Source organism: Nerophis lumbriciformis, linkage group LG12 (assembly GCF_033978685.3).
Source record: "Nerophis lumbriciformis linkage group LG12, RoL_Nlum_v2.1, whole genome shotgun sequence".
Taxonomy (NCBI): domain Eukaryota; kingdom Metazoa; phylum Chordata; class Actinopteri; order Syngnathiformes; family Syngnathidae; genus Nerophis; species Nerophis lumbriciformis.
This window is the reverse complement of record NC_084559.2, coordinates 30,116,793-30,141,596: the sequence shown is the minus strand read 5'-3', so window position 1 is coordinate 30,141,596 and position 24,804 is coordinate 30,116,793. Positions and strand designations below refer to the sequence as shown.

Here is a 24,804-nt window from a genome sequence, read left to right as displayed (position 1 = left end):
ACTCATTGTTGAGTTAAGGGTTGAATTGTCCATCCTTGTTCTATTCTCTGTCACTATTTTTCTAACCATGCTGAACACCCTCTCTGATGATGCATTGCTGTGTAGCACGCACAAAAGTGCTTTCATTAAACGCACTAGATGGCAGCATTGTCCTGTTTAAGAGTGTCACAACATTGCTGTTTACGGCAGACGAACTGCTTTACGGTAGACGAAAACGTGACTGCTGTTGTTGTGTGTTGTTGCCGCGCTGAAAGGACGTTAATGAAACTGCCTAACAATAAACCCACATAAGAAACCAAGAACTCGCCCTCCATCATTCTACAGTTATAACGTGATTGGGCAGGTACGCTGTTTATATTGTGGGAAAGCGGACTCAGGTCCGCATGGACCTGAGTCCGCCTGAATTTCGGGAGATTTTCGGGAGAAAATTTGTCCCGGGAGGTTTTCGGGAGAGGCGCTGAATTTCGGGAGTCTCCCGGAAAATCCGGGAGGGTTGGCAAGTATGCTGTATTGATATATATTGATATATAATGTAGGAACCAGAATATTAATAACAGAAAGAAACAACCCTTTTGTGTGAATGAGTGTGAATGAGTGTAAATGGGGGAGGGAGGTTTTTTGGGTTGGTGCACTAATTGTAAGTGTATCTTGTGTTTTTTGTGTTGATTTAATAAAAAATAAAAATAATAAAAAAATAAAAATAAAAAACGATACCGAAAATAAAAAAAACGATTCCGATAATTTCCAATATTACATATTATCGGACATCTCTACTTGTAAGCTACAAAAAAAACTGCCCAGTAAACCGCCCAGTTTTGTCATCACCAGGCTTTGACAACATAAAAAGGATGTTATAAATGACTTATTGATGATATCGGGCAATCATTCTATAGACGATTACCTTTCAGCGCTTTGTGCGCACACACGCATATGCGCGCACACATGCACAGATTGAGAGGCAGGGACAGAGACATCACCCAAGCCTTCACAGAACATCATCCTGTGCACGGGACAAAAGAGGCAGGCTGACAGATGAGGCTTGCGTCTGGGGGCAGGGAAGTTATGTGTTGCTGCTGCTGCTGCTGCTGTGCTGTGTGCATGTGTGTTTTTTTGTTCTACTTATGCATATGTGTATACATGCATGTCTGAGTGTGTGCACCTATATGTGTTTGTGTGTGTTGCTGGGGAGGGAGGCTGGAGGGGTGGTCTCATGGGGCAGCTCTGTGTCTGTCCCATCTGCCACCCCACTCTACTGACACCCAAGGGAATGGCATAAGGGGTAGGAGATTCATTTTAGAAAAAGGAATTGGGGTCCGATGGCCTAATGGGCAACAATGCAGCTTTTACTGACCGACTCAAGTCAAAGGACACTGGCTGTGCGTGGAAGCCAATCTTTTTGACAAAACAGTGGGCTGCCCCTGTCAAGCTTAGCCCCACAGCGCCTAATAAGGCATGGCTCAAATGAGAAAGGGGTGCAGCGAATTTTACTCCCACCCATTGCATACACCCGGGGCTAATGTCAGCCTAATGCATGGCCATGCTGTGGCCGGAGGGCTAATTGGGTATATAAACACAAACATCTCCCTTGAGAGTAAAACTGGGGATGGGTGTTTTTTTTTTTTTGTATTGAGAAGGTGACAGTACTGTACGCTCAACGTGGAATTCATCAATACATGTGCAGTGTCAATAATAAAACATGATATAGTCTATGTTCTCATTAGAGCAGATGCTGGGTTTCCACTCAAACGGCGCAGTGTAATGTGTAACGCCTCCGTAGCAGGTGGCGGCTCGTCTCGTCTTTATCCAAACTGTGATCAGAAGGCAGTAAACGTCTCTGACGCAGCCACGACAACGGCAACAGTGAGGATGAGCATATGCTCCTGCACCGCTGGGCTTGGAGGAGCACTCGCTGAGATGAACGCCGAGGCGTCGGGAACAAAGCGGACTTTAACTTGTCAAATTAACGGCGTATCAAAGATGAGAATAGTCAGGGAGGAAGTTGAAACTACTTGAGTGGGGAGGTCACATGGCTGCCTGGTGGTTTAGCTCCATATGTCTAATGTTGATCCATAAATATATCCTGAAAAGACCCCCCAATCATAGGTGTTACCCTGCCCCCAACTGCTTTGAGCGCTATGCTAATGAAACACTTGCTGTATCCTGGCATTACATTAATTACCCGATCAAAATAGAGTGGGTAATTAACTGCCCTTCTTTACCAGGGCTAATTACATTAGTGAAGAAGGGCCATTTCGCGAGAACAAAAAACCCAGAGAGGCACCAAAAGTAGGGATGGAGCAGTGCCAGAGATTTATAGAAAAATAAAATAATAATAAAAAAGGAAACCGTACGGCACATGCATTTTTATAGATAGGAAAAAGAAGTGGAGGAGGAGGCCGTGTTGGAGGAAGACTCATGTGGTTCTCACTCAGGGGCCCCAAGAGGCTGGGTCCTCGGAGACATGCAAGCTTATTGGAGAGGAGAGAGGGAAAAAGATGGGGGATGGACGGGGGTGTTGTTGTTTATCTTGACATGCTCTACCCAGTCTTCAACACTCTCAATTAAGATGCTGCGGCTCGTCAGTTAAGTATACAAAACATGTATACAAAATAGTGTAACAAGCTGCTCAAACACAGTGGTGACTGGTGCAAAAAGTAGATCTGTGCATATTTGCAATCGTGCAAATACTTCCAAACATTCCGTTCGACGAAATAAGACGCCAACACATTTGCTTCATTGTTTTATTTGGAGCACAAAATATAATTACACCTTAAGATCATATACAAATCACATTTGCACCATGTTTGTACCATTTCAAAGAAGGACGGGTTCAAAAGCAGAATATTAAAATTGCTAATATATATATTTTTAAAATAAATAAAGTCAACCAAAGTCTAAAAAACAAATCGTATAAATGTACTTGATTCTTGTGTTCTTTGTTTTCCCATCCTGAGAGCGATGTTTGTGTTGTGGTGTAATATCAAAGTCAACATAGCTGTACCCTTCTATTGAGCATAATTGTGCTTTTGTGTATTGTACTGCATAGTGACTAACCTGTGCTCTGCAGACGCGTGTTTAACGAAGCTAAAAATATTTTTTTATTATATCGTGTCAGATTTGCAATGCTGGATGACCTAATTACAGCGTATTGGTTCAACAAAGCATGCGTTACACATGTAATAAGGCTAACTAACATTTTCCTTTACGCAAGGACAATAACCTTCTTTAGTGGTGTTACTCATGATGTAAACACCTTGCAAAGTGGGGATGTTTTATTCCAAATTCGATGAAATCCACACATAATTGTTGTTTAATTAACTTAATCAACAGTAAAAAAAAAGAGCACTTTTATAAAACATGTTTATATTATTCCCTAAGCTAGCTATAATAAGTTAAATTGCTTGTACTTAAATAAATCAATATATGAATTCCTTTAGTAAATCACCCTTGAGACAAAGAACTCTCCCTTGTAAAATCTTAAAGATCAGAACAAAAAATAAAGGGGTCTATTTTCTGGAATGTAAATTGTCTTCAAAAAGTCTACTACAAAAACATGTCGCTAACTCACAGACAGTGTACACACATGCTGTTTTAAAGTGTCCATACACAGACAAATAGAACCCTGCTTATCAGAGCCGTCCAACGATCAGTGCTCCTGTGTACGTCCTCGGTTTGGGCAGGTGCTGGGGCCATGGAAAGTATGGCCAGAGGTAAACACGGAGCTTTAGAAGCTTGCGGTTGGATTCGGAGCGGTTTTCTTTCCGTGGTTGACACAGTGCGGTATGGTCCAGTCTGTTCAGCTAAAAGTCGGTTGGCGTAATCGCCTCTGCGCTGGGGACACATGTCTTGTCTTTGGATAGTTTCATCCGCCTGGGTGACAGGGGGACTAAGAAATGGCTGGATGGGCTCAGGGAGCAGAGTTTGCTATTGATCAATTGTCCTTAGTGCCAAAGGAGGGGATTAAGTGAAGCACTGGTGTGGGGTAGGTTTGCTACATCGGGTGGACAACCAGGCCTGTCATCGCTGGAGAGAAAAAAATATGCAAAATCTATGATTCTAATCTTGCATTAACGTACTGCACACTTTCTGTGTCTTGTTCAATCAAAGATTTTGTGAGTGTGGTTAGAAGAAGGGGTTAGACTGCATTCGTAAGTTCAGAGAGCGGGGTCAGATAGTGAGTCGGATGGCTACCTCTGAAGCTGTTGCCCCCTGAGGCGGGGCAGGCAGGGGAAGGGGAGCCCTGTGGCCTGAGCACGGGTGCAAAAGCACTCTTCTGTTTAGCAGCGGATGGGAAAGAGGAGAACGGCAAGAGGGATGAAGAGCTGGAGCTTCCTGGTATGGTCGGACTGGAGGGCATTACTGTGGAGAGGAAACATGAGGTCAGTCTCATCACATCGGCCATGTTGAAAAAGAAGTTACTGTCGGGCGATATGGTGAATAAAGTTTGATTGATTTATCTTTTATTTTGAAAAAATTGCATAAAATGACTAATCATCCATGCAGTACATGTTACCTCTCTAGGGATTACTTAATTTCATAGATATAGAACAGCTAAAGGACGAAAAAGTCCTCAGGGAGTTTAGAGTAGGGCATACTTGCCAACCTTGAGACATATATATATATATATATATATATATATATATATATATATATATATATATATATATATATATATATATATATATATATATATAAAATAAATATATATATATATAGCTAGAATTCACTGAAAGTCAAGTATTTCATATACATATATATATATATATATATATACATATATATATATATATATATATATATATATATACATATATATATATATATATACATATATATATATATATATATATATATATATATATATATATATATATATACATATATATATATATGTCTTAATAAGGTTATCCAAAAAATAGTGCTCGATACCGCAGTAGAGCGCAATATATGTATGTGTGGGAAAAAAAAATCACAAGACTACTTCATCTCTACAGGCCTGATTCATGAGGGGGTTCCCTCAATCATCAGGAGAGGAAAATCTCCTGATGATTCATGTGATTCATGAGGGGGTTCCCTCAATCATCAGGAGAGGAAAATCTCCTGATGATTGAGGGAACCCCCTCATGAAACAGGCCTGTAGAGATGAAGTAGTCTTGTGATTTTTTTCCCCACACATACATACATATATATATATATATATATATATATATATATATATATATATATATATATGTATATATATATATATATATATATATATATATATATATATATATATATATAAGAAATACTCAAGTATTTCATATATATATATATATATATATATGTATATATATATGTATATGAAATACTTGACTTTCAGTGAATTCTAGCTATATATATATATATATTTATTTTATTATATATATATATATATATATATATATATATATACATATATATATATATATATAGTATAGCAGTTGTGCACTGCACTCTCTAAAAGCCGTAGATGTTATTGTCACATATGCATGTACAGTAGATGGCAGTATTGTCCTGTTTAAGAGTGTCACAACATTGCTGTTTACGGCAGACGAACTGCTTTACGGTAGACGAAAACTTGACTGCTGTTGTTGTGTGTTGTTGCCGCGCTGGGAGGACGATAATGAAACTGCCTAACAATAAACCCACATAAGAAACCAATAACTCGCCCTCGATCATTCTACAGTTATAACGTGATTGGGCAGGCATGCTGTTTATATTGTGGGAAAGCGGACGTGAGAACAGGCTGTTGACACGTCACTCAGGTCCGCATGGAGCTGGAGCCCCCTCCAGCTCCGCCTGAATTCCGGGAGATTTTCGGGAGGAAATTTGTCCCGGGAGGTTTTCGGGAGAGGCGCTGAATTTCGGGAGTCTCCCAGAAAATCCGGGAGGGTTGGCAAGTATGGAGTAGGGGATGGGTACTGTTCACATTTGAACTGATTCGGTACTAATTCCCCGTACCTGGGAATTGATACTGGTATTCAACGGTACCAATTTTCGATACGTTTGTGTGTGGTAGTAAATAAATAAATAAATGATAAATGGGTTATACTTGTATAGCGCTTTTCTACCTTCAAGGTAATCAAAGCGCTTTGACAGTATTTCCACATTTACCCATTCACACACTGATGGCGGGAGCTGCCATGCAAGGCGCTAACCAGCAGCCATCAGGAGCAAGGGGTGAAGTGTCTTGCCCAAGGACACAACGGACATGACTAGGATGGTAGAAGGTGGGGATTGAACCCCAGTAACCAGCAACCCTCCGATTGCTGGCACGGCCACTCTACCAACTTCGCCACGCCGTAATATTAATTGTTTTTTTTTATCATAAATCCTAATTATTTATTGCAACATTTAAAAATGAGCTGATTAGGAGTTTAGAGTAGGGGATGGGTACCATTCACATTCGAACAGATTTGGTACTAATTCCCCATACCTGGGAATTGATACTGGTATTCAACGGTACCAATTTTCAATACGTTTGTGTGTGGTAGTAAATATGAATTGTTTTTTTTAAGATAAATCCTAATTATTTATTGCAACATTTAAAAATGAGCTGATTAGGAGTTTAGAGTAGGGGATGGGTACCGTTCACATTTGAACTGATTCGGTACTAATTCCCCATACCTGGGAATTGATACTGGTATTCAACGGTACCAATTTTCGATATGTTTGTGTGTGGTAGTAAATATTAATTGTTTTTTTTAAGATAAATTCTAATTATTTATTGCAACATTTAAAAATGAGCTGATTAGGAGTTTAGAGCAGGGGATGGGTACCGTTCACATTTGAACTGATTCGGTACTAATTCCCCAGACCTGGGAATTGATACTGGTATTCAACGGTACTAATTTTTCGATACTTTTGTGTGTGGTAGTAAGTATTAATTGTTTTTTGAAGATAAAACCTCGTTTTTTTTGCAACATTTAAAAATGAGCTGATTAGAATAAATTCTGTCCAGTTGGTATAGCTTTCTCAGTTGCAAGTATGACATTAAGTTGCCATTACAGTTTCAGGTCCAAGACATTAGATGGCAGTGGTGTAAAGTTTATGGTAGGTTTTTTTTTTTTTTTTTTTACACCCTAAAAAGTGTTGATACTGTAAGTATTGTACTCATTACGCACCAGCTGTTTGATTGTAACGTGCATCTGAGTTGTAGTTTTCATCTAAAAAATTTTAGAGTTATGGAAATCGCCATGTAAAATTGCTAATGCTAACCAGTAGCATGCCAATAGCAAAGGAAATGTATATTAGCATCAAGCTAGCCTATTTTTCAAAAAGTGGAACCTTACTTTACGTGTTCTGAGTCCATTGCTTTGTTGGCATTGAAAATTGCAACATTACTAGGGTAGTTTGGCTCAATCCGCTCTCAGTGAGCACCAAGTGCCGAAGTGCAAACCGGGCGTGATGTCAGGCGCAACCCAGGTATTCATCATGACACCGTTGGATTTCACAAGGTCGGTGCCAAAAAAGTTCCGGATTCGGTGTATAAAATAAAACAGAAAAATGTACTTTGACATAAATAGCTAACATGGCATATTTATTTAAACAATTTTAATGCCCATTTGATTGAATTATGTAGGATTATTTTATTTTGAAAGATTTGCATAAAATGAGTTATCATCCATACATTAAATGTTAAAGGGCTGGGGTAGTAGGTACATAAGATTAGTAATAACATTTATTTTTATGCATTGTTTTATTTTTTGATGTGTCAGATTGGGGATAGGTTGATTGAAAACACTAAAAATTAGCCCTAGTGTGTGAATGTGAGTGTGAATGTTGTGTCTATCTGTGTTGGCCCTGCGATGAGGTGGCGACTTGTCCAGGGTGTACCCCGCCTTCCGCCCGATTGTAGCTGAGATAGGCTCCAGCAACCCCCCGCGACCCCAAAAGGGATAAGCGATAGAAAATGGATGGATGGATGGGATGTGTCAGATTACAAGCATTATAGCAGTGCTGTACACTGGGGATACAAAAGTCCCCATTAACTACCATTATAACTACATTTTTAACTGTACAGTAATTACACAATATAATCATGCATTTTCTAATTTCAGGATTTCACTGGATGAAAATAGAACAATTTGTCATAATTACTCTTTCAGTCGGGACAATCTTGGTCAAGTGATTCTCACAGGGTTTTGGCGCGGTGGTGGCTTGTTCACATTTGTATGTTTGCTATTTTTATTTAGGACTGAAATGATTAAGAGATTTGAGCAGAAAAGGTAGAAAAAAATATGAATCCAAAAATGTTTTAAACACTCACTCCCTGTGGCCTTTTTCATTCTGGCGGCGCTTAGCTGGACTAAAATGATTTCCCAGTGTATTGTTGATATGTGAAAGAATTTGAAATAAAGATATTAAAAATGAACGTGAAAAAAAAACGTTGGGCAATAACTTACTGTAAGGCGATCCGGTGGGGGACGCACTGCTGAAGCCAGGAGAGCCAGGAACTCCTAGACTTGTCATGGGAACGGTTCCGTAGCCTCCAGTCATACCACCGCCGCCATAGCTTGACTGTTGAGGGGTGGAAGCTGAGGGGTAGCCTCTTGGAGATAAGCTGCTAGAGTTGCGAATGTATCCTGGAGAAAATATCAAAATTATGGGTCAAATTTGAATCTTAATATCAGAGCAGGACTGTCTAACTCTTTTTCATCGTGGGCCACTACGCAGTTATGGTCGCCCTCAGAGAGCCGCTTGTAACAGTGGATAACAAATAAATATAAATGTACAAGGATTCCCCTCATGATATTATTACACAATTGCTTATGCTTTTGATTATTCTATATTGTTATGTACACTGTAAAAAAAATGTTTTCAGATTTTACAGTAAAAAAAGCTGGCAGCTTAGTCGCTATAATTTTACAGTAAAATTTACGATGATTTTTTTCCAGCATATTACTGTAAATGGAAAAACAGTATGAGCGATGAGGTGGCGACTTGTCCAAGGTGTACCCCGCCTTCCGCCCGATTGTAGCTGAGATAGGCTCCAGCGCCCCCCGCGACCCCAAAAGGGAATAAGCGGTAGAAAATGGATGGATGGATGGAAAAACAGTACTGCTGTTTTTTTACCGTATAAAAAATTGGCTGCTCATTAGCCAGAAATTGACCATAAAATTGAGGGTGTTTTTTACAACAAATTACTGCAAATGTAAAAATAAGTACTGCTCTTTTATACGGTAAAAAAAAACTGGCAGCTTATTGACTGTAAAATGTTTTTTGTTTTTTGTTTTTTGTTTTTACAGAATATTACTGTAAATGGAAAAATAGTACTGCTGTTTTTTTACCGTATAAAAAATTGGCTGCTCATTAGCCAGAAATTGACCATAAAATTGACGGTGTTTTTTACAACTAATTACTGCAAATGTAAAAAAAAAGTACTATTCTTTTATACGGTAAAAAAACTGGCAGCTTATTGACTGTAAAATGTTTTTTTTTGTTTTTGTTTTTTTTACAGAATATTACTGTAAATGGAAAAATAGTACTGCTGTTTTTTACCGTATAAAAAATTGGCTGCTCATTAGCCAGAAATTGACCATAAAATTGACGGTGTTTTTTTTACAAATAATTACTGCAAATGTGGGCTTCACGGTGGCAGAGGGGTTAGTGCATCTGCCTCACAATACGAAGGTCCTGAGTAGTCTTGGGTTCAATCCCGGGCTCGGGATCTTTCTGTGTGGAGTTTGCATGTTCTCCCCGTGACTGCGTGGGTTCCCTCCGGGTACTCCGGCTTCCTCCCACCGCCAAAGACATGCACCTGGGGATAAGTTGATTGGCAACACTAAATTGGCCCTAGTGTGTGGATGTGAGTGTGAATGTTGTCTGTCTATCTGTGTTGGCCCTGCGATGAGGTGGCGACTTGTCCAGGGTGTACCCCGCCTTCCGCCCGATTGTAGCTGAGATAGGCTCCAGCGCCCCCCGCGACCCCAAAGGGAATAAGCGGTAGAAAATGGATGGATGGATTACTGCAAATGTAAAAAAAAGTACTATTCTTTTATACGGTAAAAAAACTGGCAGCTTATTGACTGTAAAATGTTTTTTTATTTATTTATTTTTTACAGAATATTACTGCAAATGGAAAAATAGTACCGCTCTTTTTTTAACGGTAAAATTCTAATGACTGAGCTGCCAATTTCTTACCATGAAATTTTTTGTAATATTTACAGTGTACAAATTGATGAATATTTTGCTTTGAAGTCATAAGTCAAGCAGATATATAAGTGATTAATTATTCGTTAATCTAACAAAATATGTTTGGAACATAATATTTGTTGCATTATTAGGTATTCAAGTTTAGAAGATATGCAATTGCATGTAGTACATGTATTTTTTTCTGTCAAATTAAAAGGAAAAATGACATTTAGTAAAAATGTAAAAAAAAGTATGTTACTGACATATTCCTGCTTTTGTGAGCCATATAAAATGATGTGGCGGGCCAGATCTGGCCCCCGGGCCTTGAGTTTGACACCTGTGTATTACAGTGTGAACCTGTACTCTGATTACAAGGTGTTTCGTTTACCTTGGCTGCTCTGTACTGGCTCCCCAATACTGACACCTAATTGGGAAGGATAGGACCCCAACCCCATGACGCTGCCATGGGCTGGTGAGCTGGGCAGTGCTTGCAGCTGACTGTGAGGGCGGGGAACACTGTAGAGGGCCTCTGCAATGTCCGCTGCTCGTTTTAGCAACATGTCCTACAGGGGATAAAGTGATGCCACAGTATTTACCAACAAATCATACATGTGATGTTTTTTCTGAAGTTGATGTTTTTCTGCTACAATAGACTAACCCTAACTCCAACCCTTAACCCACTGGGGCATACATAATTTAACAGCAGTTAAGTGCCGCCAGGACGAAAAAGTCCTCAGGGAGTTGAGCGTGTATAATACATTTGGATTCTTTTTTTGTTTTTGTTTACTCAAATATATATAAAAATACAGACAAATTAAATATCCATCATGCCATGTTATTTTTATTTTGACCCTTAGAATGCCCATTTGAACTATTGATGGCAGTTATTATCATTATTATTTTTTTTTTTTACAAGTTTGCCACTTGCAACTTTGCTATATAAATAAAGTTTGATTGATTGTTTTTTTTTTATATTTTGAAAAATCTGCATACAAAGAGTTGTCATCCATACAGTAAATGTTAAAGTGCTGCGGTACTGGGGTAAAGATCAGGCTTAAATATACATACAATTCGTACTGTATTTTTCGGACTATAAGTCGCTCCGGAGTATAGATCGCACCGGCCGAAAATGCATAATAAAGAAGGAAAAAAACATATATAAGTCGCATTTTTGGGGGAAATTTATTTGATAAAACCCAACACCAAGAATAGACATTTGAAAGGCAATTTAAAATAAATAAAGAATAGTGAACAACAGGCTGAATAAGTGTACGTTATATGAGGCATAAATAACCAACTGAGAACGTGCCTGGTATGTTAACGTAACATATTATGGTAAAAGTCATTCAAATAACTATAACATATAGAACATGCTACACGTTTACCAAAGAATCTGTCACTCCTAATCGCTAAATCCCGTGAAATCTTATACGTCTAGTCCAGATCTGGTCAAATTAAGGGCCGGGGGCTGAACGCGGCTCGTTAAGCATTTCAATCTGGCCCGCCGGATATTCCCAAATTATTTTTTTAGATCTTTAAGATGGGAACTGTAGCTGCCATTATGATGTGCAGTGATGTTTTCAAATGACCGTAAGTCTTGAACTATACAAAGTATTTCAATGGCTGAAATCTGCGCTTTTGCATGATATACTAGTTACTACAGTCATCTAAATCACAGCAGCTCAGACGAGGCACCAAGCAGTGTGGGTGGGGAGCGTTTCCACAGATTGTTTCCAGAGCGGCCAGCCTGAATTGCGGGTGTCAGGGACAGACGCGGAAGGAAATTTTTACAACAAAGTTCTAAAGCTTAGTGATATATCAGATCGTAGGTGGGTTTATTTTTTACCCTTCACGTTCATATTTCGCTGTGTTTGTTGCATTTTTGTTCCGTTTCGCTTGATTGTAAAATATGGGGGAGTGATGTTCATATGTTGTCAATATTCAGTGTTTTATCGTTCATAGTTAATATTGTAAATCCCACATTCTTTATTTTCATGTAAATTCTATGTGTCTCATTCAATAAAAACATTTAAAATTCCATTCCGTTTTTTAAGGCGGTCTGTCATAACGTTTTGAGCATTCAATCAGACATTATTGTGAGGTTTTGTATTAGTGTTCTTAAAAATAGATATAGCGGCCCCAGACACATTTTTTTCTCTAAATTTGGCCCCATGAGTCAAAATAATTGCCCAGGCCTGGTCTAGTCTCTTACGTGAATGTGCTAAATAATATTATTTGATATTTTACGGTAATGTGATAATAATTTAACACATAAGTCGCACCCACGGCCAAACTATGAAAAAGAACTGTGACTTATAGTCCGAAAAATACGGTAATCAAACTATATTTGATGCATTATTTTAATTTTTTGCTTTGTCAGATTACAAACCTAATAGCAGTTTAGCATCATGGGTCAAAAAAGTCCCCAATGATAACTATTATTTTTAACTGTACAGTCATTACACAATACAATCATGTATTTTCCAGTTTTTGGAGAAAAATAGTACAATTTGTCATATCTACTGTTTGAAATTACATGGAACAATTTGGTCAAGTGCTTCTCACGGGGCTTTGATTTACATGTTTGTTATTTTTATATAGGACTGAAGTTGATAGAGAGATTTAAGCAAAAAAAGTAGAAAAAAATTATGAATCCAAAAATGTTTTATAACCCCTTAACTTTTTCGTCTTGGCGGCACTTAACTGGGCAAACATCAATTCCAAGATTATCCTGGTTTTATAAAAGAATTTGAAAGAAAAATATTTAAATTGGATTTCAAAAAAAACATTACATTTAAGGTATCATAACCAAAGTTACTGACAAAAATAGAGCAAAAATAGAGCGAAAATTGACCTGAAAGGACGAAGAAGTTCCTAATATACTCAAGGGTTAACCCTATATCCCTCCCTAAAACCCTTTAAAAGTAATTGGCCCAAAGTACCTGATTACTATGTGGATTCCCATACAGAGCCTCCACAAGATCTGCTGCTCTCTTAAGCAGAATTTCCTACAAAGCACATCATTTATTCCATTTCAGATTTCAGCAAGAAAACTTGTAAATAGTATGTATTTCCTATTGTTTCTTTTTTTATAATGTTTTTTTTTTTTTTAAGAAAAAAAAGTATGTTTTGATGTATGGGTCTCACCTTTGCGATTCTTTCTGGGTCACCAGGATGTCGTGGAATTACTTTTTGGAGACGCTGGAAACCATAATCTATAGTCGGTTCATTCAGGGCTAGAACACACAAACATATTACACATTAAACCAGTGGTTCTCAAATGGGGGTACGCGTACCCCTTGGGGTACTTGAAGGTATGCCAGGGGTACGTGAGATTATTTCAAAATATTCTAAAAATAGCAACAATTCAAAAATCCTTTAAAAATATAAATAAAAACCTATCTTTTTTTCCAAATATTTCAAGAAAGACCACTACAAATGAGCAATATTTTGCACTGTTACACAATTTAATAAATCAGAAACTGATGACATAGTGCTGTATTTTACTTCTTTATCTCTTTTTTTCAACCAAAAATGCTTTGCTCTGATTAGGGGGTACTTGAATTAAAAAGAAATTCACTGAAAAAAGGTTGAGAACCACTGCATTAAACCACATACACTGCAACAAAGAGTTGACAAAATACAAGAAAAAAGAAACGACTAGTAAAATTACCTGTCCATGCAGCTAATTAATTTTACATGATAAGACATCCTAAATTAGGATTTGTATATCTACAAATTAGCAAGACTTTTTAGATAGAAATAAGTATTTTATTCTGAAAACAAGCATTATTCAACTTGCAATTTTCTCGGAATGTTGCAGAATTTTTTTTTTTCTATGTGAGGAAACCCAACATATCTTATTTGGATAGTTATTTTCTCAATTTCAACATTTTAAAACTAGAATAGACAAAATATAATTATTCATGCTATAGTATTAAGATTATGAGGTCAAGTCAATGACTAAAAATTGTCATGATCCGTGGTCCGGATCATGTTTTTGTATTTTCTGTTAGTTTTGGACTCCTTTAGTTCCTGTTTGTGACACCTGAGTTTGGTTTGGTTGCCATGGCTGCTTGTTGTTTTCACCTGCCTCTGGTGTTCGGGACGCTCACCTGTCTCTAATCAGAGGCATTATTTAAGCCTGCCTTTGCCAGTCAGTCGGCCTGGCGTCATTGTTCGCTTCATGTCTGGTTTCAAGTGTATGCTAAGTGCTTATGCTACAGTCATGTACATTTTGTTGTACTACTTTGAGTTTCAAGAATAAACCATGCTCCTACCTACAAGTCCTGTCCGGAGAGGTCCGTTTGCACCCCGGGGGAAGGAACCTCGCAGTAAGCTGCGACCCCCCCGTCGTGACAAAAATAAGTAAATAGCTCTTAAAACTAGGGAAATTTCTTGGAATAACATTTTTAATCTTGGCAGGTGGCAAATAATTTGCAGTGTTCACTCTTTTAAGTCCGACCACTCTGCAATCACAACAAGAGTGCCCCAGGGATCTATCCTGAGCCCCCTTCTCTTCATCTCTTATCTTTTAATTTTCCTGAGGGAACTCTCTTGAAGGAATCAATAAAGTACTATCTATCTATCTATTCTCCCCCTTGGCCTTGTTTTTCCCAAATTCAACATTTACTTCTGCGACGCCGATGACACCCATCACTACTTCTCCACCAAAAATGACACACTTCCACCAACTCCGCCCCTATCGCCCGGCCCTTGCTGCCTCCACCCTTGTTCACAGTCTGGTCACCTCCCACAAGCTTGGTCCATAACTCTGCTGCCCGGGTCATAACCAAAACCCCCGGAGTCCATCACGTCACGCCTGTCCTGGAGAAACTTCAGGCCAGGGGGGTGTCAAACTCATTTTAGATCGGGGGCCACATGGAGAAAAATCTACACTCAAGTGGGCCGGACTGGTAAAATCACGGCACGATAACTTAAAAATAAAGACAACTTCAGATTGTTTTCTTTGTTTACAAATAGAACAATCACACTCGGAAAATGTACAAATCATAATGTTGTTGGGTTTTTTTTTACACTTACATGTTGCAGTTAATACTATTCTATCTTTATTTGTCATTATTTATACTTTCTGAATAAATGATAATGTTGGTGTTAATTTTCAATCTATCAAGATAAAAAAAATATATTAAAATCAAATTACAGTATGTTATTTATGTAGTTTCTCATTTTCCTCGACTGGTGCACTAACACAATGTGTTTTTTGTGTGTGTTTTTTTTACATATGTAGCATCATCTATAAAGATACAAAGAATTGCTATTGTGACATCTAGTGGACACATTTAGAACAGCAGTTTCTTTCATTCTAAAATTTCGGCTCATTTTTATACTTACTAAACGGGCTGTACGTTTGACACCCCTGTTCTAGGCCATACACAACTTCACCCCTCTTTATTTGTCTGACCTCCTCCACATCACTACTCCAGCACTCTCCCTCAGATCCTCCTCTGCCATCCACCTTGCTGTGCCAGCTGTCCGCCTCAGCACCATGGGGAGCAGAGCCTTCAGTCACTCTACTTCAAACTATGAAACTCTCTCCCATCTCCAAATCCGGAGTATTGACTCTCTTCATACTCTAAAACTCGGACTCAAAACCCTCCCGCTCAAAATTCCATAGTCACTGTCTCACAGTCCAGGGGTGTCAAACTCTTTTTACTAAGGGCCACATCGCAGTTATGGCTGCCCTAAGAGGGCCGCTTGCAACCGTGAATAATTTATGAGTATTAATGTATTGGGATTCTCCTCATGATATTATTATACAATTGCCTATGCATTTGATTATTACATTTGGTAACACTTTAGTATGGGGAACATATTCACCATTAATTAGTTGCTTATTAAAGTAACAAAGACTTAATTTAGAGTTATTTGGACACTAGGGGAACATATAAGGGTTAGGGTTAAGTACTTATAATAAGTACTTATAATGACTAATTAAGAGCCAATATGTTACTAATTTGCATGTTAATAAGCAACTAATTAATGGTGAATAAGTGTAAAAAATCTTCTATCCATACATCCATCTTCTTCCGCTTATTCGAGGTCGGGTCGCGGGGGCAGCAGCCTAAGCAGAGAAGCCCAGACTTCCCTCTCCCCAGCCACTTGGTCCAGCTCCTCCCGGGGGATCCCGAGGCGTTCCCAGGCCAGCCGGGAGAGATAGTCTTCCCAACGTGTCCTGGGTCTTCCCCGTGGGCATCTTTGATTTTGCAATTAAAAACTGGCAGCTTAGTTGCAACAATTTTACCATAAAATGTATGGTGTGTGCTTTTACATCATATTAAAATGGAAAATTGGTACTATAGTTTGTTTTTTTTACAGTAGAATTCTGGCAACTGTGCTGCCATTTTTTTCCGTAAAACCTGTTGTCATTTTTACAATATACAACCCCCCGCAACCCCGAAAGGGACAAGCGGTAGAAAATGGATGGATGGATGGACAATTTGATGGATAACTTGCATTGAAATCATAAGTCAAGATATTTATAATTATTTTTATTTTAACTGAAAAAACCTTGAAATACATGATAGTATAACATTTGTTGCATTAATAATAATATTAGAGTTTAAAAGATAGGCAATTGCATGCAATACATGGAATTAACAAATGCGTTTAGTAAAAAAAGATTAAATACTTTCAAATTATTTCAAGGCCATATTAAATGATGTGGTGGGCCAGATCTAGCCCCCAGGTCTTGAGTTGGACACCTGTGCTCTACACTGTCCTTCATTTGTTTGTTACATGTTGATTTTAATTGTTGTATCTGCATGATTGTAAAATGCTCTTGGGTTTCTTGAAAGGCGCTTAGAAATTAAATGTTTTATTATTATCACATGTGTCTTAAAGGGGAACATTATCACCAGACCTATGTAAGCGTCAATATATACCTTGATGTTGCAGAAAAAAGACCATATATTTTTTTAACCGATTTCCGAACTCTAAATGGGCGAATTTTGGCGAATTAAACGCCTTTCTAATATTCGCTCTCGGAGCGATGACGTCACAACGTGGCATCACATCGGGAAGCAATCCGCCATTTTCTCAAACACCGAGTCAAATCAGCTCTGTTATTTTCCGTTTTTTCGACTGTTTTCCGTACCTTGGAGACATCATGCCTCGTCGGTGTGTTGTCGGAGAATGTAACAACACGAACAGGGACGGATTCAAGTTGCACCAGTGGCCCAAAGATGCGAAAGTGGCAAGAAATTGGACGTTTGTTCCGCACACTTTACCGACAAAAGCTATGCTACGACAGAGATGGCAAGAATGTGTGGATATCCTGCGACACTCAAAGCAGATGCATTTCCAACGATAAAGTCAAAGAAATCTGCCGCCAGACCCCCATTGAATCTGCCGGAGTGTGTGAGCAATTCAGGGACAAAGGACCTCGGTAGCACGGCAAGCAATGGCGGCAGTTTGTTCCCGCAGACGAGCGAGCTAAACCCCCTGGATGTCTTGGCTCACACCGTCCCTTATGCCACCGAAGATGATCAAGAGAAGAATACCGACCCTAGCTTCCCTGGCCTGCTGACATCAACTCCAAAACTGGACAGATCAGCTTTCAGGAAAAGAGCGCGTATGAGGGTATGTCTACAGAATATATTAATTGATGAAAATTGGGCTGTCTGCACTCTCAAAGTGCATGTTGCCAAATATATTTCATATGCTGTAAACCTAGTTCATAGTTGTTAGTTTCCTTTAATGCCAAACAAACACATACCAATCGTTGGTTAGAAGGCGATCGCTGAATTCGTCCTCGCTTTCTCCCGTGTCGCTGGCTGTCGTGTCGTTTTCGTCGGTTTCGCTTGCATACGATTCAAACCGATATGGCTCAATAGCTTCAGTTTCTTCTTCAATTTCGTTTTCGCTACCTGCCTCCACACTACAACCATCCGTTTCAATACATGCGTAATCTGTTGAATCGCTAAAGCCGCTGAAATCCGAGTCTGAATCCTAGCTAATGTCGCTATAGCTTGCTGTTCTATGCGCCATGTTTGTTTGAGTTGGCATCACTATGTGACAGGAAAATGGACGGGTGTATATAACGATGGTTAAAATCAGGCACTTTGAAGCTTTTTTTAGGGATATTGCGTGATGGGTAAAATTTTGAAAAAAAACCTTCTGAAATTGTGATAATGTTCCCCTTTAATGTTGCTGGGACGGGTTTGGTTTTGGAATTGGATTGCATTGTTGTGTATTGTTTTGTTGATTGATTAATAAATTAAAAAAAAAAAAAAAAAAAAAAAAATCGCTGACTAGTGGACTAATAAAATAATCGTTATTTGCAGGTCTAACTGACACCAAAGGTAAATATGTGATCACCTGTGTAGATGAAGCGTCCAGGGGCTCCCTTGCAGAACTGTTTGGATTTATAAGACAATGTGACCTCCACCACCCCTGGGATGTGACGAGGAGGGGTCTGGACACGGATGGCGTGTGGTGTGATCAGCTATGGGGGGAAAAAAAAACACAATTATGTCAGAGAAAGGGTAAAAAAAAAAAATGCAAAATGCATTACTGTGTGAAAATGTCAGCATCTGTGGTGAGATGTTTTTCATTCGTCAAATTCTTACCTCACTCCAAACTAACATGCTTCCAAACACCACCTGTAGTCCATCAAAGAAGTTCTCCCCGATGACAATGACCATGGCCCCGCCTGTAGTCCAGCCCTCACTGGGGCTGATGGCTTTTATACAAGGGGTGGCTGGAAAGAAACAGCAAACAAGAATTACAGTAGGGGCCATAATAAAAAAAATTAAAAAATTAAAAGCGTGTTATTTGGCTGCCTTCTTATACAACAACTGCATTTTAGATATGAAAAACTTGTCTCAATATGGAACGATTTTGTTTATTGTTCCATTCTAACACTGAAAAAGTAATATTGTTTTGAATGCTTCAGCATGTAACACAGGACTGTTGTTGCGTGTCAAAATAATGAGCTCGGCAAATACACACTTTCCCCAGCAAAGTGTGTATTTTTGGCAACCGCAGGAGACATTACTCCTGTAATCTAAATTCTCTGTGCACCCAATCTACACACCATTTAAACTATAAGATTAATAAATAAGGTAGCTTTTCCAGGGCCAAAAAAAGGCACACGCTTTCTTCTGCTACAGAATACAAGCATTTTGAATTATGTACAGCACGTATGTTGTTTACATTATAATTATGATCAAATATTTCAACACAACTTATTTTGATGAAGGTATGGAGTAGAAAAACAACTCATTGAGTTGAAATAATTTGCGGACAGTTTGGTCCCCCGAGTTCAAAAGGCCCATCTGCGCTCCTGCTGTGATAAATACTCAGCAGCAAGCAACACAAACAAAAAAAAAAAACGTCAGGAGGAGAGAGATTGGCATTTATACAGCAATTATTTTGACTTGTAATCTACAGTAAACAATATTATGGTTTGTTGTATACTCTGTGCTGGCACAAAATGTAACGGATAAACTAACTTGTAATCGAACTCTGCTAAAATAAAGTAATCGGTAAAGTGACTAAGTTACTTTTTAAAAGAGTAATAAGTAATCGGCGTCCGTTTTCAAAGTAAATGTGGCAATATTGACCAGCACACATGAGACACATTAGATGGCATGGAATTTAGTACCAAAGCTCCCAGATTTAGCCCAATGAGTACCATAAAAACGATAGTATCAAATAATGATTTAAATAGAATGCAATAGAATTAGAATATGTTATAGAAATTAATGGGAATAGATTATAAATAAAACATAATAAATAGAAAAATGAAATAAGTTGTGATTCTGTAGTGTAAATATAATGTAAAAAAAACAATGACAGTAAACCAAAACAAATAAAAGCCCAGTTCAGCGCAGTTGGGACAATTTTTTTTTAAAACACTCATTGGAAATTTTTCATCTCAGAAATTCTCAATTCAACACGAATCTCGATTCAAACCATTTCTTACAATTTATTATTATATGGTATAAAAATGATAATAAAATATTTTCAAATATAGCTCATTTGGCTGTTGACGTATGTGTGGAGATGACTTAAAAAAATGTATCTTTAAAAATGGATTCTGAAAAAAAAAAAAAAAAACATTTTTTAAATCCATTCTGTAAAATTACAAATATATTTAAAATTGGAATAAATGCTCAATAATTAGATTTTTTTGAGCACCTTTAACTGTTTTCCATGACGTAATTTGAAGTTACCAATTGTGGTTTCTTGAGTTTTAAAGGGATACCTTGTCCAATCAACATTAATGACGGCGGTAAATGTTTTGGTTTTTGTTTATTTCACAAAAAAAGTTCAATGCAAAACTCCGCAGACAAATACAAACTCATGAGCCTAAGTCATAAATCATGTGATAAATGCACTTTTCCAACTTATAAATTGTCTTTTCAAATAAACTAGTTGTCATAATTGCATATTTCAGATAGAATTATGAATGGCAGTTCTATATACCGTATTTTTCATAGTATAAGTCGCACCGGAGTATAAGTCGCACCTGCCGAAAATGCATAATAAAGAAGGAAAAAAACATATATAAATCGCACTGGAACTTATAGTCTGCGACTTATAGTCCGAAAAATACGGTATGCGGCTGTAGTATTGTGAGTGCAATGGACATGAAGTAGATGTTAATGCAGGCCCTAAGCAGAATTTTATTTGGAGCCCCACCTATTTAATTTTTTTTCACACTTTTTTTTTTTTTATAGAATTTTTAATTTAACTCGATGCATGTTTTGTACTAGAAACAAATGAATGGGGAAAAACATTATTTTTGGGGAAAATTTTAGCATTAATAAAACTTTCCAACTCTTTTATGACCCCAATACCACCGTTCTTTGAGACAAGCACTAACGATGTGGGTCACAGGAACCAGTGTAACGACAAGGTCATTACTGTGTAGCCAAATCAGAGACCGAGCAGAAAGAGGTTAGGTAGAATTTCATGGTTCGCCCTGTCATCCATTATTTGACGTTTTACATGCGCTTCTTTACGCAAAACGGGGCCCACCACGGATCATGGGGCCCTACGAACGCTCTCCCCGACCATCTTAGAGCACCACAGTCGGTCGACCGTTTTAAGAAGGGACTAAAAACCCACCTTTTTAGCACAACTTGTATCTAATTTCTCTGCCTTCTTGTTTTTAAATGCACTGCTTGCCTATCTGTTTTATCCAGTGCGTTCATGTTCTTATTTCTATTTTATCAAAGTTTCTATGTTTTATGTAGTGTTTTCATGTTTTTATTTCTATTTTAACTTTCTACTATATATTCTAACTTTCTATTTGTATTTTTTTTACCTTTTTTAGACTTTGTAGCACTTTGAGATTTTAACAAATGTAAAGTGCGTTACAAATGTAATTTATTATTATTTATTATTATTACGCACAGCGCGTGTTCTTCCTTTAGGGAGGGCCGGCCCTGTGTTAAGGTTACACAGTATTTTCTTACCATACTCCATAGTATTCTCCGCTGACTCGCCTGGTTCCAGTCTGCGGGCCCTCCGACCGTGTTTAGAGTTGTTGTGGACGAACATGTTGTCTGACACCGCCAGGACGTGGCCGTCCACGCTCACAGTACTGGACAGGACCACCTGAAGGAGAGGAAGCAGGGCCAGGAGAAAAATGCATGAGTGTCTGTGCAGGACTTTGACAACATGCTGAGAGATACAATCTCCCATTTCAGGCAGCAGATACCCCCAGTGCAACAATTTGTTTCGGCACAGAGGTGTTGCTATGATTTCTCAGTCGGCAATTCGACATCGCTGGGAACGTCAGAATATACACTATATTGCCAAAAGCATTTGGCCACCTGCCTTGACTCACATATGAACTTGAAGTGCCATCCCATTCCTAACCCATAGGGTTCAATATGATGTCGGTCCACCTTTTGCAGCTATTACGCTTCAACTCTTCTGGGAAGGCTGTGTCCACAAGGTTGCGGAGTGTGTTTATATGAATTTTCCTATAAAAGCACATTGGTAAGGTCACACACTGATGTTGGTCGAGAAGGCCTGGCTCTCAGTTTCCGTTCTAATTCATTCCAAAGGTGTTCTATCGGGTTCAGGTCAGGACTCTGTGCAGGCCAGTCAAGTTCATCCACACCAGACTATGTCATCCATGTCTTTATGGACCTTGCTTTGTGGACTGGTGCACAGTCACGTTGGAAGAGGAAGGGGTCCGCTCCAAACTGTTCCCACTAAGTTGAGAGCATGGAATTGTCCAAAATGTTTTGGTATCCTGGAGCATTCAAAGTTCCTTTCATTAGAACTAGAGGGCCAACTCCTGAAAAACAACCTCACACCATAATTCCTCCGCTGACCCCTCTCTGTCAGTTTACGTGGCCTACCACTACAAATGTTTGTAGAAACACTCCCCATGCCTAAGTGCTTTATTTTATACACCTGTGGCCGGGCCAAGTGATTCGGACACCTGATTCTGATCATTTGGATGGGTGGCCAAATACTTTTGGCAATATAGTGTATCTGCTATAGCGTACTCCTCTATTAGGTCCCCATATGGTCTCTTCAACTGGGTGATTCATATAGCATGCAGACGGCTCATCATCGCTGCGTGATCCTTCAATGACACCAAACATATGGAGCAAATCGCCGGCTTTTGCAGGCCGGTAAATCAGTGCATGATGTATTGTCTCCCTAATTTGATCTGGACACAGCATGTGTGGGTTCTATCCCACATCTGCCATGCAAAGGAAGACACGCACATTATTAATAAGAAGGACACATTTGTCCATTTAATATTGTTTCTGAACGTGATAATAAGTTTGTGTGTTGATGGAAAATAGGCAAGATTAAGGGACAGGGCCCAAATAAGATTTTTTTTGTGGCCCAATTTTGATCTTTAATATTACTTACAGTATTATTATTATTATTAGTTGCCTGAAGGGATGCCAATCCCACCCTAAACGTAAAGTCAGCACCCCGCATAAACGCACTCAGTATGTTTACGTGCACTAAATGTAATGTTTATATAGTTCATTTGGTTGAAACTGGCTTTTTAAAACATATGTAAAAACCTTAAAAACCATGTTCCAACTGCTCCTACAGTGGAGTGTTTTAAGTCTCGTCTTAAAACCCACTTTTATTTTTTGGCTTTTAACACTACGTGAGTTGTGTGGTCTTCTGTTGTCCTCTGTGTTTTTACAATTTTGATTTCTATTTACTGTTTTAATTGGTTTTAACCTTTAAAATAGTTTTTAATCATAAGTATTTTAATTGTTTTTTGTATTGGTTTTATATGTATTTATTTTTTTGTTTTTATTCAGTCATTGGTGAAGCTAAGGATAATTTTTGAATATTGTTTTTAATATTGTTGTGCAGCACTTTGGAAACATTTTGTTGTTTAAATGTGCTATATAAATAAAGTGGATTGGATTAAATTACCCCAAATACTTTGGTGTTTTTTTGTATTTTTTTAAGTTCAGTTTTTTTTTTTACAAAATAGTGCTGACAAATTTGATGTAAAGTAGTGAAGTGAATTAGTGAATTATATTTATATAGCGCTTTTCTCTAGTGACTCAAAGCGCTTTACATAGTGAAACCCAATATCTAAGTTACATTTAAACCGGTGTGGGTGGCACTGGGAGCAGGTGGGTAAAGTGTCTTGCCCAAGGACACAACGGCAGTGACTATGATGGCGGAAGCGGGGATTGAACCTGCAACCCTCAAGTTGCTGACACGGCCACTCTACCAACCGAGCTATACCGCCCCAAAGTAGCAGAATATTAGTTTAAACAGAAGTGTCAAAAGTACGGTCCGTGGGCCGGATCAAGCCCGTGAACAGGTTTTTTCCGTCCCGTGTGATGAGTTTGCTCAGTTTAAAAATGAGCCGATATTTTTGATTGAAAGAAACTGCTGTTCTAAATGTGTCCACTAGATGTCGCAATAGCAATTCTTTGTATCTTTGTATCATATGTAAAACAAAAATAAACCACATGATATTAGTGCACCAGTTGAGGAAAATTTGCAAACGACATAAATAACATCCTGCAACTTGATTTTGATATTATTTTTTTACCTTGATAGATTGAAAATTAACACCAATTAGTTGACTGATGAACATTATCACATAATTTATTCAGAAAGTATAAATAGCGACAAATAAAGATAGAATACTATTAACCGTAACATGTAAGTGTAAAAAACAACAACATTAATTTTTAAACAAAGAAAACAATCTGAAGTCGTCTTTATTTTTAAGTTATCGTGCTGTGATTTTACCAGTGCGGCCCACTTAGGAGTAGATTTTTCTCCATGTGGCCCCCGATCTAAAATGAGTTTGACACTCCTGGTTTAAACAATCATATAACCTGTCATTGTTCACTTAAAGAAGATGATAAATATGTCAAGTTTCCCTTACTTTGGAGTGTAAGTAGCGATTAGCTGATTCATGTAGTGGATAATAATAATCATAATTATCATCATCTGCAATGAGGTGGTGACTTGTCCAGGGTGTACCCTGCCTTCCACCCGAGTTCAGCTGGGATAGGCTCCAGCACCGCCTGCAACACGAAACTGACAAGCGGTAGAAAATGGATGGATAAATATCATCATTATTATAATTATAGGGGTTAAAACTCCCCTATCTTCAAATATGTGTTATGCCTCTGTTTTGAACTTTAAGCAAGGTTCTTT

General features: G+C 38.3%; 1 protein-coding gene across 5 annotated transcripts in view; it reads right to left on the bottom strand.

Annotated features, from left to right (window-relative positions):
• Window positions 1-2,774: 2,774 nt before the first annotated feature.
• The window catches only part of ebf2 (EBF transcription factor 2), a 121,334-nt gene continuing 99,304 nt past the window's right edge, over window positions 2,775-24,804 (bottom strand). For 2 of the 5 annotated variants that reach the window (XM_061986306.1, XM_061986307.1), the window contains exons 8-16: window positions 21,603-21,744; window positions 18,747-18,877; window positions 18,496-18,622; window positions 13,303-13,391; window positions 13,098-13,163; window positions 10,544-10,718; window positions 8,427-8,606; window positions 4,192-4,359; window positions 2,775-4,023 (exon numbers count right to left, since the gene is read on the bottom strand). In XM_061986306.1, coding sequence (XP_061842290.1) covers window positions 3,992-4,023; window positions 4,192-4,359; window positions 8,427-8,606; window positions 10,544-10,718; window positions 13,098-13,163; window positions 13,303-13,391; window positions 18,496-18,622; window positions 18,747-18,877; window positions 21,603-21,744 — 1,110 coding nt within the window. In that variant the 3' untranslated portion in view covers window positions 2,775-3,991. Of the gene's footprint in view, window positions 4,360-8,426; window positions 8,607-10,543; window positions 10,719-13,097; window positions 13,164-13,302; window positions 13,392-18,495; window positions 18,623-18,746; window positions 18,878-21,602; window positions 21,745-24,804 lie in introns of all 5 variants that reach the window. The other 3 variants (XM_061986304.1, XM_061986305.1, XM_061986308.1) reach the window with 2 other exon arrangements.